This window comes from Apostichopus japonicus, chromosome 7 (genome assembly GCF_037975245.1).
Source record: "Apostichopus japonicus isolate 1M-3 chromosome 7, ASM3797524v1, whole genome shotgun sequence".
NCBI lineage: Eukaryota > Metazoa > Echinodermata > Holothuroidea > Aspidochirotida > Stichopodidae > Apostichopus > Apostichopus japonicus.
In genome coordinates, this window is record NC_092567.1 from 8,239,337 (window position 1) to 8,259,789 (window position 20,453).

The following is a 20,453-nucleotide window of genomic DNA, read 5'->3' on the forward strand; positions in this document are numbered from 1 at the left end:
CGAACGTACATAAAACAAGCATAACATCTTAGGAGAAGTTTAACAGCTAAAAAAAACATGTACACAAGATAACAACCGTCTATCCGCGTACCAGAACGGAGTAAGGCAATCGAACGAAGTAGTTTCGCGGAACTACTACCGGAGAAAATAACGTTACGCTAACAAAAAACGAACGCATGGGCGAGAGTGCACACTAAAAACAGCCCCGAAACTACCTTCCCTATAAGAAAAGGATACTGAAATAGGCTGTTTGAACGTCTAGAAATCCTATTGGGAAACTTCTAGGTAAAAATCCAAGGTATCTCGGGCAGTTTCCGAAAGGAAATTTTTCCCAGTACGAAAAACATATGTAGACACTTTGGGTGGTAGAATGAGAAAGAAGGTCACTGACCGGGTATGACCGGTCACTGAGGGTGAACAGTGTTAAAAGATTACCAGGGCATACTAGACACGGTAGAATGCCATGCTGAAGTTGTGGCGAGACAGGTAAGCGGGGAACGAAGTAAATTTTCAAAAATTATTTAGCTCTAAAAATAAAGCGCCTTTCCATAAAATGTATGAACTTGCAATTATTGAGTTGTTTCAGGGACAGAGAGTCATTAGCTTGTATATATATCTGTGAGCAATGGAATAATTGTTGAGTACATCTTAAAAAGGCAAACTCAATAATAAAGGTTTTCATTGTTTGCATTAATATATCTAGTTCAGATATTCTCAACAAACAATAAGTAACAACTGACTGTTATTGCATTTGTCTTATCTCATCATTAGGTAAATGTGGAATAACCAGTCTCGAGATGATCTTTGGGGGATCACCTGATACGGATCTTGCACATACTGGTTTACAATATGCTGATCAATGGTATTGGTAAAAGTGTATAAATAGTGTATAGCATGACTGGTGGGCTGGGTTGTAGTTAATTAGATTTTAATCTGGGTAGAAAGTGACTTTTTGGTTTCGATGCTATTTGTAACCTTTGCGTTCATGATAGCGTATGCGAGTGTGTGTGGGGGGGGGGTGAATTTGTGATGCCCATTTTGTAAAGACGGAGGAAGGGAAAGTCAGACCAATTTAATATTTCGGTGCACCAGTGGTCAATTTGTGAAACCTTGTAAACACGATATCTCAAATAAAAAAGCTTGAGAGGATTTCATATTTAGTGTGTAAAAGTACCACAATAAGTACAAGAGGCCTTTGTTTTTGGTGGAGGTCAAACGTCATTTGGGTCACAAGGGGTCAAATTGTGAAAACATTGTGAACACGATATCTCAGGAAGGGAAAGTCAGACCAATTTCATATCTCAATAATGGATTATCGGGCCGACCTCTTATTTAGTGTGTAGACGTACCACGTTGAGCTTAAGAAGACTATTGTTTTTGATTGAGTTCTTAAAACCCTTGTAAACATGTACACCCTCACTATACATTACGTCAGATTCATGAAACTGCCCGTGTTACATCATTGAAACCACAATGCACTTTTGCAATCTTGTTTGCTGTTTAATCCTGGTGGAACAATAATTGTTTTGAATCTTGCTTGATCACTGCATGCCAAACACTGTATTGCTTACCATTATGAAAATAAACACATAGATGTGTATATGTTTAATTAAGATTTCTTCAGGGTGTCACAGGGTTGGGTGGCAGGTAAGGGTAGTACTCAGTCTTTAAAGTGTGGCCACACTCCTCTGCATCGTCAGACTAACTTCCACTAAAAAATATGGTAATGTTACTACTTGAGGTTATATCCTTTTGATATAAACCCAATATTTGCTGTGGCTAAGAAATATATAAATAATTTAATACGTGACATACTTCTTCATCATTCTGTTTTAATGGAGCCATGTATTAAGTGAGCTTGATACTATATATGATGTGAATAACACCCTGCACAACTGCCTCAGCAAGTAAGTGTTTGTTTACTATGATCACTGTCTGGAGCCTGTGTGCTTTCACTTATTATATTTTACATATGTCACAACTAAGTGTTTTGATTGATAAAATGCAAAATAACTAGCAACAACTATTTCTCTATTTTCGTCCTAAACTTGCCCTCCCCCATTTCATTGCATTCAAAAATTAATGTCAAATTTTATGTGAAGATAACCTGATGTTTGATGTTATTTGATATTTTCACACAGGTATCACAAGTAAAAGAAACTGTTGTTTGTCTCAGACACTCTTTGAAGGCAACATGGAGTTCATGAGTTAATACAATAAGTGTTGTAGTAACGAATTGTGTTGAATACCTTAGAATCAAAACATACCCAAGGGGCTCCATGATAAAAGCAAAAATGCTTTGAATAATGTGAAAGTCCCTTGCTGTGAGCTATGTCAGTCCAACCAACCCAAAGATGAAAACAGCAGTAGTAAACAATAAATTTGTTGCCATGAGAATATAACTGTATAAATATTCATAGATCCTCATTATTTAAGACATACGGAAAGACTTTGATAGCATGATGTCAGCAACTATTTCAATGGTTCTAACTGAACACTAGCCTCACGTACATGCCACAATATATACTTTGAGTAAAGCACTTTTCTTTACTGTGGTACAAAAGTTATCACAGATCTCATTTTCACCTTCATATCAAGTGAAAGGAAGCTTGAATTATTTTGTTTACTCTTTCTTTGACCTCCAGCTGGTACAGTTTTCAACGTTGCATTAAAGCGGTTTTCATGTATACGTCTTTCAAGGAATTAGAAAAGAAAATTCAAACATCCAACATCACTGATGACATAATTTCTTTTGTGGGTGAGTGTCTTTACAACACTATTCTCAACATTCAGTTTTTGAAGTGGGAATGGGTTTTGCTGAATACCTTTGATCAAGGCAATTGAGCTGTATTAAGTAATTATGTTTTAATGTATTTATGCATACTTATGCATATTAGACCGCCAGACCCAAACAAGTATACAATGGGATGCAAAGTTTCAGCCCTGATCATAAAGTGATATGCATATTCATGTATGTTCTTATTTGAAAGGAATTTAATACACTTATAAACTACATGCTGTCAACTCCCCAAAGTGAACCCAACATTATGAAAATATGATTATATCATTGGTTAATATCTTGATTTTCCACAATTTTGTTTCATGGACCAGGCCTGATCACTAACATATTTTTACTGCCCCAATGCAATTTATTTGCTACACATCTGTGCTTATGTTGTTCATTCCTTTTCATTGAAAGCTGAGAAGAAGTCAACTCACTACAGCATTCCATAACAAGCACAACAGTAAATACTACAAAGGATAATTCAAAGAGCCTGCTTTCGTGTCTTCTAAGGTAAGCCAAGAACCATTTAACTGTTTTTTTAAGATTTTTAATATCACATTGTTTTATCAAATCATTGCTGCTACATTTAGACAATGAGACAATGGTCATCTTTTCACACAAAATAATAGTTGTTATGTGCAGGCATGCTGTTGGGACGTACTTTTTGATGTGGTGCTATATTTCTTACATTTCCGACTAAGGGAGTGAGATGATAGAAACTTATTCAGAATGTCAAAACTATTCAGAAAGGAAATTTAATCAGTTAGTAAGTTTGTTGTCTATCCACAATGAGAAGGAAAATCCGAACCCAAATGAGTAAAAACGAAAAGAGTTGAACTGTTAGTTGCAATAAACTGTTGTAATATAAATCTAAACAATGTGTGTAAGCAAAAATGAGTCACAAATATTACATAAATTACACCAAGACGGGTGAACTTTTTCAATTTAAGAACTTGTTCTGGTGTCTTGAGAGTCTCAATACACAAATAGATAATTACCTGATTAGCTGAAGCGACTTCAAGGACTTGTATGATAGACCTCTGTAATAATTTGGTTTGAAAGAAGGTAATGTAAATATCCCTTGAAACCAAGTCCTTAACTAACTTCCTGAATTGGTCTGAATTTTCTTCTTGTTCAAGCATACAAAGAACTGCAAACTGACGTCCCTCTTTGGTTTCCTGTAGGTGTTTGATGATAATGTCTGCTGCTGACTTGTGGAGTCCACATGCAAAGCGATAGACATACTGGAGGTCAAGCGGGTTGATGCTGTTCAAGGTTTCTTTCACATTGATTGATGACGCTGCTGAAGACGCTCGTGTTATCCAAGCAGACAGATTATATGGGTTTTAATGTGTATATTTTACTGCAGCCATCAGATCACGGTGTTGACAAATATTAATAGTGTCACTGTACCATATAATTTAATAAGTAACCCTTGTATATAAAGTTATTTTTAAAACTATCATTCACATGGTGTATGTCAACAATGTTTTGTTTCATGGTGTTGTGACATCATTAATATCACTGTAATTAAAGCATGAATCAGGGATTGATTCAAGTTCAATATTTGTGCTAGGCAGCAGACACAATGATGGCAGAACGACAGATAGTATTAATGGTCTATCTAAGGTTCTAAAAAGAATACACTGTGCCTGACAGAAACTCAGACAAATATGTCAACAATTAATGTTATATTTTGTGAGGTCAAAATATTCAGAATTTAGGTTTACAACCCTATACCTACCTTCTCTACATGCTTCAGTCTTTCATTTTAGGTCTAAGCACAGGCCCAGTAACATTGCATATTACCACTGAAACTTTGGCGGGCCATCAGTCTCAAATCATGGGAGATCGACTTCTACCGATTTAAATCGATGATATGTAGAATGAAACTGGTATATGTCAATTTAAATCGACATATACCAATTTCATTCTACATATCATCGATTTAAATCGACATATACCAGGTTCATTCTACATATCATCGATTTATTTTACTTATCATCGATTTAAATCGGTAGAAGTCAATTTCAGCTGCTGGAAACTGGTATAAGTCGAAGGAAACTGGTATATGTCGATTTGAATCGGTATAAGTCGATCTCCCATGATTTGAGACTGATGGCCCGCCATATGAAACCTGCCTTAATTGCATGCTGCATTGTAAGTACAGTGTGACAGTAATAGTAACCCCGAAACTTGCCTTCGTGGCATGCTTTGTTTTTGCATTGTAAGTACTAGCAGACCAGGATGACAGTGAATGTGGCGTACACCTATTAGAGTCTATATCAATCCGCCCAAAGAGTTCTCCTTCAGGAAAAGTGCCAATTAGGAGCAGGTGAACATCTTTATTGCTATGTTATCAATTAGGACGTGTTTTGGTGTGGCGTGGATGTAAAAGAGTATGAATGGAAGCACATGTGGTGCAAACATTGGGTAAATTGAGGCAAATTATGACCAGTTAGCCCTCCCAGGAGCAGCGTACAATTGTTTTTTTTTTTTTAACGACTGAGTAAAGAGGTTTGTTTACAAGTGACGAAAAGTTCCGGCTCTCGTAGCAAAAAATCTGCATGGTCATGGTATAAAAAAAATTGATAATGCCATGAAAGGCCAACTTGTCACCTATCCAGTAATTGGTAGCGTTCAGCTAGTGGAATCTTCTATCTAGACTTAGAGACCACATTACTTTTGATATATAGTGTGTAAGTCAATGGGGCTCTTAATGGACGTATGCTACCTGAATAGTAACCATAAACCTGCCTTTATTGCATGCTCAGTTACTGCATTGTTACTATAGACAGGCCAGTTTGACAGTGAATAGTAACCCCAAGCCTGTCTTCGTTGCATGCTTTGTTACTGCATTGTAAGTACTGACAGGCAAGTGTGACAGTACATAGTAACCCCAAGCCTGTATTCATTACATGCTTCATTTATGTATGTTAGGTATCAGCACAGAACAGGATGGCTTACCATAGTGAAGCCATATGCAATGTTATGAGTGATATCATCATTATTACTTTATATAATGTAGGTCATTCTGACTGGTTTACCACAGTGGTCCCATTGCTAATGCTACTTGTTAAAATAGTTGCCTGTGAGGACGTCATTAATCAAAGGTTGGGTAAATTGGGGTCAAAGGTTAAATGAAGTTATTTGCAGCCAAAAGGAAGAATGAGCTAAACATACATCTCTGCTAGATGCTAGATGCTTGCTCACATTGTCAGTAAACTTGATCTAAACAATTCAGTTTGTGAAGGGACACATTTAACAACACAGAAAACAGTCATACCGTAGCTCATTTTGTAGATATTACAGTGAAACCTTAAACTGGATGTATTTCTCTCAACCAGTCAAATTGGTAACAAACTATAACAGACCTCCTTATTTTGTTTTGGTCAAGTGTTGATAATATTGTCATCAATAAGAAAATGTTTGAGTGGATGTATTACTGATATACATCACTATGTTCTAGTTAGTGATCTTCAATGGTCCTTTCATGTCAGTGAAACAGAGAGCAAACTGTGGAAACTTGTGAGATATATCTGTAAAAGAATGAATCATCATATATTTGAAGAAGCAGCTCGTTGCATGTAATCTAAACTGAATGTTTTTTTTTGCATTCCTGGTTAAGATTTAATTTATCATGTTTACAACAGTACAATGAGTATTTAAGAGTTGCCATTGGCATTCAGCTTCATAGCCGAGTGTTAGTCATTCATGCTGATGAAAATATTTCATTCTCGATACATAATTTCATTCAAATTTCAGTGTGCTCTGTTTGGGAACTTTCTGGCCTTTAGATTCTGATTTCTAATTCACAATTCCACTGAAGTAATTGAATCATATTTAAAACTGTCTTTCCTTGATTCCACAGTCCAACAAACTTGCAAACTCCATTAAAAGAGGCTTGGAGAGCAAAACACTCATATTCCTACAATATCCTGGCTGATATTGTGGTTGTTGGTACATATACTATCAACACTATTACTGTAGCTGAACTTGCGGCGTTTTGCATGCCGTTATCTTCTTGAGATAACGGCATATGAAAAATTATTTAAAAGGAACATTCCAATTTGGAGTGGTATGGCTTGAACATGGTATTACAATGTGAAAGGGACATCCTGGTTGAGGCTCTTAACAGAGAATTGTGTACAGTTAGTTTATTAATATGGAGTACGACCTTAAGTTCCTTTTTCAGTAACAGATTACTATGCAAATTATTATGCAAATAATTGGGCATATGTATGATACTATGACCACATGTGAGTTAGGGTCATCAGTGCTGCTGCTCTATAGTTCTACTCTGCTAGAATTGGTAAAGGTTTTGACAAATAATTCTTAGCATATTACCCTCGAAATTGTAAACTTTCTTTGAAAAACAATTACAGAGAAAAAAGAGAACTTGCAGAGAATGATTTAATTTTATGAGGTCATGAAAATAATATTTTGATTTTCCTGATATTAGGTTTTGACTGGTATTTCACTCTTACAACGTCAACCAAATTACAGATTCCTTTAAATGTAATTTATTAGTTCGTGTCCTTGTCTCTATACTTGAAAACAAAATTCGCCTAGGATGAAGATAGTCTCAGCGTTTGTTTACGTTCTAACATTTTGTGTATTGTTATTGTGGTAGTCGACCAGGTCATCTATGAAATCTTTGTGAGATGAGATATTACCAAAAGCTTAATTTTTAATACATTTTGGATTAGGTTGACTTAACAAATAACCGAACACTGAAAGTAACATTGAATCATGAATATCAATACTACTACTCATATCTAGGAAAAAATACAATTTTTAAGGCTAATATTTCATGGTTATTTGATAAATGATTGAAACATAAAAACAAAAGTTATTTCGGCTGCGTTGCCTTGATGATATCGTTCATTGTACTGTTGCCAGATGCAAAATGTTACCAACTTTAAGGATTCATATCTTTGTGATACAAAATGAGATGAGGATCTGGTTTATGAATTTACTTGCATAGTTTTGACTTTTACCTCAGCAATTTTGAGAAGGAATCAAATTTAACCACAGGAAAAACTTTGAGCAATATGTGGGATAATTTTATTTAAGTGACGAGTACAAATAGCAAAAATCTAGTGAATATGCTGAATAACGTGTTTTTTTAATAGATACAAAAGTCATAGTATTCAATATGGTTATACATGCACAACAATATAAGAACTCGTGTCCATCCTAGATTACCCAGATGTGTACAATTTGCTTGTAAATCCAGTGTAGTCCGCTTTTTCCGACTTTGGCTTGGTCTTCCTGAGGGTATCTCTACCTTTATGCGCTCTTGTCTTCAAATACAACAAGCATACATATAGAAAGATTCAAACCCAAATCGTTGTTATGTTGAACTGGGTCGGTGACATATGATGACTTTATTTGCTTACATTGCCACGCGTGTAGTATAAATGGTAATTTAACATATATACATAACAGACACTGTGGTGTCGGGGTACGATGAGCTTAAGCTGTTTACCTATGCAAATACAAACACATACGAACAATACTTCCATCTCTAAGGTTTACTCATTATCTTACACATCAAAGATGACAAACTGTGGTTATGCATCAACATTATCTCCACTGAAGACTTACCTTCACTAAGAATCCAAACCAGATGATGGGAGGCATAAAATTCACAGATGATTTTGTGCCATATTCGTGCTTCCGTCTTATATCGACACTGGGAAATGTCAAAAACCACTTCCTGTGCAAACATTCCGAGCTTTATATAGTTATCATAAAACTCTTGTCCAAGTTCTGAAACTAAATAGGTGTTTTCCCATGCCAGCTGCTGGTTCTTCCGTGTGAGGCCGTCAAAAGCAATACGGTACAGTTTAGCTAGTTCCGTTTCAAACGCAGGCACCTCAGTATTAGCATCTCTCTTGATTTTCATATGGTTATGAATGCATGCGATCACATAAGTGAAAAATCTTGTTACTGTGCTAAATATCTCGATTTCTGGCCTCTCGTGTGCTATGTGAGCGACCATAGTGGAGAAGAGAGGGACCTGACAGAGATCTCTTAAGAATGGGTTTCTCTGAAGCTGCTCTTCGATCCGATCTGCCAACTGGACATCATCAGCCACCGCCTTCAGGACATAGTTTCGACGTTCAGCCACCCCAAACCCTGTTAATCTGATTCGTTTTGTTTCGGGATGTAAGTTAGGCGGGAGGTTCAATGTCCTGGTAAGTATGATGACAAGAATGTCTAGAAACATTTTCATCTCAATGATGGAGGAGATATGTGTTTTGGTGTTCTTGTCAGGATACTCGTCATAACTGTCAAATACCATGACAACAGACCCTTTGTATACTTTGAGGATTTCCTTAATGCAAGAGTCGTCCATGTCCTCATCTTCGGGCACTATAGAATGCTTTATGGCAGTGTATATAGACTCTACACCTTTCAGTTGCCTCAACTGGAGAAATATAAGTATTTCCACATCTTTGAGAGGAGATTCAGGGTTCTTAGTACACCAGTCATAGACAAACTGTGATGCAAGTGTTGATTTCCCGAACCCAGGGTCAGCCTCGATGATCTTTCTATTTGACTTAGTTTTGGGGCTGTTTAGAATATCATTGTAAGAATCTAACGATTCTATCACATCGGGCTTTTGCATGAAATCACTCTCCTGGGCCGAGCAGTAAATACCTCCCTGAACAAATATACTGTTAACCTTACACTTGTTCATGGAAGGAAATGGCTTAGCTGTCTCGTATTGCTTTCGATAGGCTGTTTTTGCATACTTGATGAGATCGTTTTTCTTTCCTGAGAGAAAAAAAAACAGTTGAAGAGTTTTTAGCACTTGAAAGGTTACATGCATACATTTTGACCTTCTGAAACAAACCTATCATCGAGTTGGTTTAAGTGAAACGGGAGTGCAGTATAAACACTCAATTGTGAAATTCAGTTTACATAAGGTATCAGTCACCAAGTATGTAGCGTACTTTGTAACTACTTTTTATTGGTGACGTAACGTCAAATTATGTAATGGGTTACCAATTTTTATTATAAAAGCTACATATTTTTAAAACACTGATAGCAATAGATGCTTAACTGAGCTTTACTTTAACTATGTTGCACTACCCATTAAAAAGAGAGACGAAGTCAAAGTAGAGGGTGTCAACTATCATAATGTAATCATATATGTCTAATCATTGAGTTAATGTTAAATATCACACCAAGATGTACTAATCACTACCAATAGCGTTGAATTTAAACAGATAATCCATCTCCTCACTCTATAGAACTTGGAACTGTTAATGCAACTCTAAAGTTCATTTATAAGTGAAAGAACTTCATCTTCAGGTGGTATTACTTCCATGTCGTGCATGCTCTCATGTTATGGTGAACGTGTTATTTCACTATCAATCACTTAATTAGCATTGCTAACCCACTTGGTAAAAATTACAGTGTGAAATTCAAATTATCAAATATTATTGTCATATTCTATTTATTATCAAATTACTACAGCTATACCCATAAGCAGAAAGCAAATGTTAAGCGCATCAAATTGAAAAATTATACCATTATCGGTCTCACTAACTTTTATACACATCCTAGTTTGAACAATGTAACATATACGATTACTTATTAAAAGAGAATATCAATGTCCTAAGGCCGTTGGTAAATGGGAATAAGTTACAAGTATACGAATTTAACTGGAATATGTTCTGTTTACCATTCGCTGCTGTCAGAGATACAAAAGGAGAACACTTTCAGTTTCGATACATTCAAAAGATGGATAGTAACCATTGGATACGTTTTTTGAGAACGAAAATGGAGCATTGGAATATTAATTTTTGGGCATGTAGCATTATCTAAGAATTCAAGTAAACTATGTCATTCAGAACTATTGTAGACGGCTTAGACCTTAGGATCAAGAATATAAAAAAAAATACTGCACACCTAATCATCTTGTCTAATTATTGCACGCAAACTATTTTATCTTCGACTGTTAAATGAACATACCTCCAGCTATATTTGACAACCTTCACTTTTTGCTGAAAGTTGAGAATTATACTGTGCATGCTTTCAAGAAATTTTACTTTAAATATCCGACTTACCTAAAAAAACTTAGAGAAAGTTAAAGAATAGACTCCCGTGCATGGTAACTTGTAAATGAAAAAAAAACTCCTTAGTAAATCATCGAATCACCATTAACATTGTAGCAAATCTTTCGAAAATTATGAATCGCAGTAAATCGGTGGCGGTAATGCGCATTCTTAGGTCTTTTGCGAGTGCATACGAACATTCATGTATAAAGATACTCTTTAAGTTACAGTACCTTCTAATTGCGCCTTACACTCTTCATCACTGGAACATAGTCTCCCTGTATGTTCCTCGTAAAGCTTTCTTACACGCATCTCAATCCCAGAAAGACACATTTTCTTCAGCGCACACAGAAGTGTCATGACACTTGTTGGCTCTATTTGTCCTCTCTCTTCCATATAACGAATCATGAGAAGGCCTGCACTGGCTGCATTGCTCAACTCTTCTATGACGACAGGCGGATATTCAAAGAACGTAGCAAGATCAAGAACAATTTTAACAGTCAGAACGGTAGCAAGTGCAACTTTAAAACTACCAAAACCTGTTGAAAATAACGAAAGAGGATAAAAGACACCTAACAAGCACATGGAACACTCCTTCAGATATGAAATGATGTAGAACCAACGGATGCGTTAGTGATATGAACTTACAAACTTGAAACTTATCGATCAAAATGTAATGACCTGGTAATCCCTTTCACTTTCAAAAGTTTGATTTTCTTATGAAATTATGTTGTCAATATATATTTCATGATATCTGCATTAAATTCACCAATGTTACGGTTTTTATAAAAGAAAAAGTGAATATGGCTTCTCAACTAACTTAGAAAAGGCTACAGTGTAACGTGGATTGTAATTTACTTACTAAATGCAAATTGTTCGGTTTATAAACTTACCGTTTACTGCCTTCTTTAAATCTGGTTTGATGTCCACGGGATTAACATTGGCAGCCATCTTAGATCTGTAATTTTGCATGCAAAATTAACATTTACTTGACTGGAAACTCTATGTAAAGTTCCACGGTCAAGGCATTAACTGGATTACTCAGGATATAAATGGGTTTCCAGAATATTTATACTTTGAATGGTTAGTGTTACATTTTTTGGGCTGATTGTCTCTCTCTTGTTATCGATGGTGCAAAATTTATAATTGGTATACATGATGTGTTTGAATCTAACTTTTATTGTACATAATTGCGTATAACTGTACAGTTAAAATACGAATTTGAATTGCTGATTATTCCGGCATATGAAATTATTCGAAACAAAATCAGTAAGTTGTTATCATAATTTAAAGATTGATAGAACCGAACGGGAATTGGTTTTAAAGGCCTAAAAAAAGGTTAGCACAAATTGTTTGCGATATTGTACTTATATATCACTGAATTCTACAAATAGTAGATTAATTTAACAATACATCCAACCTATTCGAATACTGCTAAAGTTCTTTCTTCATAGTCGTATTGGATGCAGTCAATCTGAATGAACTTGGTCTTTTATGGTTATCATTTTAATCACTTACTAGGTACATCTTAATGATATTATGTGTAAGCGTAGTCACGTTGACTGTCCTATACACTTTGCATGTTTGTTCCCTTTTATTTACCGCAACAAATTATTACTACTCTAGAGCGTATATGACACAGTTATTAATAGAGACAGAAACAAAAAGTCGACAAACATTACTTTTAAAGTAGTTGAGTGCAACTTTACCAAGCAATTTCAATTTTATTCAATATTATCTTCAAAGTAAAACGACATTGGTACTAATCACGTGTTGATGTAAGAAAAACTATTGGATTTGCTTGATCTTGAAACATTATTAGAATTAGACAATTCTAAAGTTTATTGTCGATCACTTGAAAAATAATATAATGTAATAAATGTTACGTAAGTACAAGGACAGTAGTCGTATTATTTCATTTGCTCTTTATTTTGAGGAGTCTAGAAGTACATGATGACATTTAATTTGAAATCAATTATCACCTTATTGGAATTGCTTTTGCATGTTTTCATACCTATTCACATAATTGTTCATAGTTGTAACATTTCAACATGATTTCAAAATAACAGTATAAAAGGATGATATCACTTTCTATGTCCAAAGTTATTTAGCAAAATCAGGTCTAAGCTATAATAACACGAACTTACATTAATTCGTCTATCAAATGATAGCAATGATATTGTTTGACCAATACTCCCTACAAATGTTGAATGCCCAAAAGTAACACTGCTCACAGCTCACAATCTTAACTAATAATTTGAATCACGACGACAATACTTAACTTGAGTAGGATGATACAATAAAACACGTTTTAAATTCATAACGCTTTACAGGAGTCCATTTGAGATCATACTAGCTCTGATGTATGCAAAATTGCAAAGAAAGGATCAATAAAAGTCACACTGTGTCTGCCCTAGCATTCCATCGTGATATAGAACTACACTATTGTGGTAGATGTTATATAAATTAAGGTTAGCTAATGGCTCTATCAGTTGATAGCAATATTATACTTAGACGCGGTGCTTGTTTCGTTTCGTTTCGTTTAAGCATTCACTTAAAGTTCATATTGATTATATCAATCTAACGAAAAGTTTAAATCAGATTGCTTACCTACCATCGGTGTTAACCTTATTATAATTTTTTTTACCCATTTTTTTTTTTGCATTTGATTGACCCCTCAATAGATCTATCCTATCCATCCAATCCATCCAGTCCATCCTATCCATCCTATCCATCCTACCCATCCTATCCATCCATTCATCCATCCATCCATCCATCCATCCGTCCGCCCGTCCGCCCGCCCTCCCGTCCGTCCGTCCGTCCGTCCGTCCGTCCGTCCGTCCGTCCGTCCGTCCGTCCATCCATCCATCCCATCCATCCTATCCGTCCATCCTATCTATCCTATCCATCCTTCCTATCCTATCCATCCATTCTATCCGTCCATCTTATCCTATCCATGCATCCTATCCACCCATCTTATGCATCCATCCATCCTATCTATCCTATCCATCTTACCCATCCTATCCATCCATCCTATCCATCCATCCTATGCATCCAATGCATCCATCCTATCCATCTTATGCATCCATCCATTCATACTATCCATTCATGTTCATGTGAGGTTAGTTTACTAAATACATTTTCTACTACAGCAAGAACTGCTTCACTTACCAGTTAGATATTTCTGCCAGATACTTTCAATAAAACTGGGGTGATCAACACTTCTCGCATAACCGACGGAATCTGTAAACCGATAGAAAACTTAAAATTATGTAATAAAGAAAGTCGCGTCAACCTACGTTGGTGAAAAGAAACCTAACGTAGTTGTTATGGTATTTAACAATATTTAAGTTGTAAATAGTATTACGAGTTACTTTTATGTTGATGTCTTATTCGTAATCGTGTTCGTTCAACCGTTGAAAGTTTGTCACCCTGGTGTTAGTATTGAGGCGGACGCAACCAACATAAAAGGCATTGAAATAGTTTCTAGTAATATAAGCATTCCGTATCATATTTTAAACATACCAAAGTACACGTAAAGCTCTATTACCACGACTTCCAAGGGTATCATCAGGTAAAACCGAGTCGATCGGAAAATATAGTGACAGAGATATGTTAGGATCAGAGATATATAATGGAACACAAGGAACATGAGATTTGGAAAACACTGATAAATATATACAACGTGAATAAGGAATGAATGCTTCAGTTTCGGTATTTACTTTCCTTTGGAAGAGAATATTTTGATATTGCTGTGTATGTATCATAATTATATTTATTCTATGAGGAAATGGAGGGTGTGATTCTAATGAGTCTAGCATCAAGATTAAAATGTACAGTAGCCGAAATAGCTAACTACACACCACTGTAAAGATTAATGAACCATACATTGGTTGTATGCATGACTACATACAGATGGTCATAGGATTGTGCACGGATTGCTGTATTGCTAAAACAAAAGCAGCAACCCTGTAGAAGCTCATGTAGCCTTCTATTTTAGATATTTGTTTTTCTCGTGCATTAGACATACGCGAAATAACGATGTTAATTCATTTTCTTCCATATCCTCTCATCCTTGCCCTTATGATCCTTTTTAGAAGCCATACTTTGTTTTTTAAATTATAGAAGGTTGTAAACATTTTTTGTTTTTCAAAAGAAGACATAAAGATTTTTTTATTAAATTATTGCCATCTAAATTAGTACCTTACATAAGTATGTAAGTAATAACTCTAACATGCCGCTGGAATATTACGTTAAACTAGTTATGTCTCTTGAATACAATATATTCGTCGCCTGAGCCACATATAAATGTTCCCTGCTATATCATATAGTGAACGGCTAATATGGCTATATGGTCAATAACATCGATTAAGGTCGTATCACCATATTTACAGCATGTACGCATGCTCACATGTACGTCATATATCTGGTACCTTCTCAGAAAGTAAAACTATATTTTACATGCGGATCGTAGCAATGTGCCATTCAACCTTTATTTTTGTCGCATGTACATGATGTACTTATGTTTAACCTGCATAATGAGCTTCTACTTAATGCGAATTAATCCTTGACTCTAAACAATAATTGTAAATGCACTAGTTGTTGTGAGGTCGGCTACATCGAAATAGAACTTGAGGATATGTAGTTACGCATAGTTTTTATAGAAGCTTTAAACTACAAATGCTGTGAAGGGACAAATACGCGCACATAATACAGACAGCTTAATACAGAGGTTACCACAGTGAACACAAAAGAAAGATTCCACTACCAAAAGTCTTCACAGGGGATGTTATTACCCATCATACGTCACGCAACAATATCATTGGGGTAGTGGTGAGGAACAAATTACAATATGTTGACTTCATATTCTTTCAAGGTACCTGTGCAAGTATAGGTTTTCTAGTTGTAGATAGCTGTCTGATCCGACTGGTGACACGTGACCAATTTACTGGAAGTGGTGGGTACGTTGACTTGCTTTTTTAATTCCTTAATTGATTAGAATATTTTTATTGTTAAATAAAGAAGAAAGCACACCACACAGGAGAGTTCAAAATGAACAGCAAATGCAAGTCACATACACACATGTACCTAAAAGCAGGGAAACTACTAGTTAGTTATAGTAAGTTACTATATGTTTACACTGATTACGTTAAAGCTTTGATAACGACTTTTCGAATCGTCCTGTTTTAAGTAACGCTTTTTGGTTATGACACGCACTTTGAATATGAATACTGTTCAATGATATTCTCACGAAACTGAACCTACTATAAGGGTTCTATTTAGAACTTAAATAACATAATGTCATCGCACTATGAAGTCCTTGCCTAGCTAAGTTTAAGCTTGGATCAAGTACTATAACTCTTTTCGAGAACTATGTACTTGTCGACGAGACACACGAAAATTACTCAACCATCGTCGTATACTTTAACCTTGACCAATTATTTCAATGCAGAATCGCGTAAAACAACGCACCGACCCTGTGACATGCTCCATTGTGGCTCTGAACTCTTGTAGCACTCATGCAATGTAGTGTAACGTTGTCCGCTCCAGTTATGTTGTAGGGGCGTACCCGATTGGTAAGTTAGGTGTGGGGTTGGTAGGGAGAGACTCGAGGACACCGTTGAATAAAATACACTAACAGTGCATCCTGAGATTAATAAGTATATATGCTTTTCTATATACAATGTTCCTGTAGTAAATTTTTCAAAGTGTTACAAACAAATAAATATATAAGTAGGAATACCTTAACGACTAAAACACGACACACGGACAACGTACATTAACTAACCCTATCACGGCACAGCTATTCTGTAATGCGCAAGTTGCCTAGAAGAGAGCTAAACTATACGCATTGCGTTAAAGACAACGCAGCGCATCAAATGATGAATTCGTCAGAGGCAAGTGGCGGAGATTTCTTGTCAGATGTGGGAGGGGGGGGGGGGTTGCAGGCCATTGATGAAATAAAAAGTCATAACTGCTGGCTCACTATCTAAGTGGAGCGCCACCATAAGTTGGCGCGAAGTGCACAAGAATTTTGTGGCAAATATTGCCTCCCAGATTGCAGTAAATGGCACTGCCCAGGCCTTGAAAAGCTGCATTTAACCAGGGGCGTATGCAGGATTTTCTAACCCGGGGGGCACGTATTACTATCTAAGCGGAGCGCCACCATTGGTTGGGGCGCAGCGTACAAGCAAATTTCTGGTTTTGGTACCCCCAGATCACCGGAAATGGCACTTCTCGGGCTTGAAACTGACCAACCATATGTACACTTTTGCCTGAGAACCAAGTTTTTTCCAAATACTTTTTTCCCATCTATAACCTTTTTGAAGATTGTCACCAGTAACACATCATGTTCGACTTCATCACATATCCTGTGGATCATTGCTTTTGTAGGTGATTCTTCATCGCGGCCCACAATATCCGTCAGCCCCACTGTTCAGAATTTGAAAATTCACAATTCTCGTGAATAAATTCACTTCAAAACATACCCATAATGTTGCACAAAATATCATCTATGGACAACCGATATAGAAAAACCTCCTTTAACAGACAGGTCGAAATTGCACGAGTATGATGAAGTATGGTGAAGAATGTTGGTTAGGGAATTTTCGAAAATTCAGACGGCTACTAAAAATTTCGTTGAAGGAAATAAAAATATACCAGATATTTCCGAAACCGAACACTACACACATCGACAGTTTTGAGCATGGGCGCAGATCAGTCTTGGATAATGGTGGGAACGCGTGTCTGTTCTATGACACTATCTAAGCGGAGCGCGACCACGGGTTCGCGCGTAGCGTACGATTTTTTTGGGCAAATATACCTCCCAGATCGCCGGAAATAACACTTCCCAGACCTAATGATACTCCTAAACCTCCTTAAGCTTTAGATCTCATGGCTTAGAAATTTAGTTTGGAGAAATACATGGGCGTCTGCAGAAAGAAAATCAGGGGACAAATAATCCAAGTAGACTTTTGTATATACGATGGGTCTGGGGTCCTCTCCCAGAAAACAAATATAGACTGCCGCAAATGTGATTTCCGTCCTATATTTAACAACTGCGGATAAAATACAATAAAATGAGAACTACTGCATGTCATTTGCACAATGCTGGATCAAACTGCGCCAAAGTTCAATACAAGGGGAACTTGAAATGCAGCTATTGGTCAGGACAAATTGGTGGGGACAAGGTATATCATGTCCCCACTACTGAAAAAGTTGGTGGGGACGCGTCCCGCTGTCCTCACCGGGATCTGCGCCCATTGTTTGGAGGCTGTTTATCGTGGAACGCGATTTTCATGCTCACTGATATGATGTGATATCTGCTGTTTGCTTTACAAATTCGAATAACTTTGTCACTGTTCCTCTTTCTCTTCCCGTTTTCTTGCCGTATTTTCTACTCCATCCTTTTCTCCTTTTCTCTCTTTCTTCTTTTTCTTTTCCTTCCTTCACCTCGTTGAAGTTGGCAAGAGTATACAGATTCAAAGCTATTCAACAGCAACAAAATGGAATAACTTGAATATAAATCGACACCTAATACAGTATAGCGTGTACGTGTGTGTAGGCGGAAAGGGGAGTGGTGGATTCCCCTTTGTCAGCAGGTCCTGCACTATACCTCTCTCCCTTAATTCCTCCATTTATAAGTGCAATCTATTAACCGTATTTACTTACCTAATGAGGGTTAAATTGGATGTCGTTTGTTCTGGAGTAAATATCGTTGACTCAATCACCTTTAGTTTCAATAATATGGAAATCCTTTATTGTTATATTCAATCCTTGATAATTGGTTCTATAGTGTCGAATGGTCCTGGAATGGGAGGTGAAGTCCAACTGTTTGGTTGATGGAGTGTTGATGAACATACAACGCCATAGCAAAATATCAAGTCTTTCTAAATCTAACGTCAATGTGACAATATGGGAATTCCATTACAAAGCCAGTCAACATATCCAAATTGTGCAGACATCAATCCGATATACAAAACTATTTGGAGAAACACATCCACTACTTCGTGTATTACCGTGATCGCCGTGTTAAACCTGTCGTACAAATGATGTGCCGTACGTTCTGTTTTGAGTAATTGTATCACATTTTCTACTGTTTACCTTTATTTGAAAGCTTTACTACAATATGAGTCATTCTGCAGGTAACGCAGTAACATAACAAATCTATTCATATGTATCCAACCGAGGCAGAAGTCATAGTACATAAACAATAGCAGGGAAACACCAGTTACTAATTTTATACACTGATGGCGTGAAAGCCTTTGTAACGGCTTTAACGAATGCTCCTGTTTTAAGTAACGTTCATTGGTTATGACACGCACTTTGAATATGGGAACTGTTCAAATGAAATTCTCGCTAAATCAAACTTACTATAAAGTTTTCTATTTAGAAGATATTCAACTGTGGATAAAATACAATAAAATGAGAACTACTGCATGTCATTTGCACAATGCTGGATCAAACTGCTCCAAAGTTCAATACAAGGGGAACTTGAAATGCAGCTATTGGTCAGGACAAATTGGTGGGGACAAGGTATATCATGTCCCCACTACTGAAAAAGTTGGTGGGGACGCGTCCCGCTGTCCTCACCGGGATCTGCGCCCATTGTTTGGAGGCTGTTTATCGTGGAACGCGATTTTCATGCTCACTGATATGATGTGATATCTGCTGTTTGCTTTACAAATTCGAATAACTTTGTCACTGTTCCTCTTTCTCTTCCCGTTTTCTTGCCGTATTTTCTACTCCATCCTTTTCTCCTTTTCTCTCTTTCTTCTTTTTCTTTTCCTTCCTTCACCTCGTTGAAGTTGGCAAGAGTATACAGATCCAAAGCTATTCAACAGCAACAAAACGTTATTTTGTGTATGTCTGTTGTAGGGTGAAGTTAGCGCTATGAGCTACAAGTTCCAATGCGCAAGGTGGGGGAAAGGGGCTAGAAATAATGTGTGGGTCAATTCTAACTCGGTTTTCGGTCGTTAATTGTTGATGTAGCCTACCAGATAAAAGGTTGAAATGACTTTAACAATTTCAAATTTAATAATTTGATTTATTATGCCATTTGGAGCACATAACATAGGCTATAACAGAACATTACTGGCAAAAACTAGGGGGGTTGATTGTGTGGGCCAACCCCCCCCCCTCTTCACAAAGTGGGGGGGGGGGGGTTAAAACCCCCCAACCCCCCTGTTTCTCCGCCACTGGCACACAGCGCAGCTAACGATGAAACGCGTCAGTCCGCGAACCCTACACTGCAACGGCCTTGCAACCGCACAAGCAGTGTATGCAACGCAGCTGCAGAGTGCATCAATCCGATCCAATATGTCTTCTGCAGAAGCCCCAAACTAACCTCTAAAGGCATTGCCTCTGACAAACGCTATAAAATTTCGGCAAGGATTCTGCCTGGCAACTTGTTCATAATGTATACCAAATTAATGTATAAAAACGCTACTCGCATAGCAATATAAACGACCCCGTAACTGTGTAGAAGCCTATACACGAGTAACTGACCAATTACGACATATCTGATACCATTGACACGTACCCGAACTCAATAACAAGCCGCAGCGCTCTCTATCATGATACATACATGATCTGAC

At 36.9% G+C, this 20,453-nt stretch overlaps 1 protein-coding gene across 1 annotated transcript in view; it reads right to left on the bottom strand.

The window, feature by feature from the left end:
- LOC139969340 (uncharacterized) overlaps nucleotides 1–19,982 on the bottom strand; it is a 79,904-nt gene extending 59,922 nt beyond the window's left edge. The window contains exons 1-6 of the mRNA XM_071974223.1: nucleotides 18,529–19,982; nucleotides 14,029–14,100; nucleotides 11,751–11,815; nucleotides 11,091–11,396; nucleotides 8,395–9,571; nucleotides 3,784–4,099 (exon numbers count right to left, since the gene is read on the bottom strand). Of these exons, the coding sequence (XP_071830324.1) occupies nucleotides 3,784–4,099; nucleotides 8,395–9,571; nucleotides 11,091–11,396; nucleotides 11,751–11,808 (1,857 nt within the window). The 5' untranslated portion in view covers nucleotides 11,809–11,815; nucleotides 14,029–14,100; nucleotides 18,529–19,982. The remainder of the gene's footprint in view (nucleotides 1–3,783; nucleotides 4,100–8,394; nucleotides 9,572–11,090; nucleotides 11,397–11,750; nucleotides 11,816–14,028; nucleotides 14,101–18,528) is intronic.
- Between the last annotated feature and the right edge of the window lie 471 nt (nucleotides 19,983–20,453).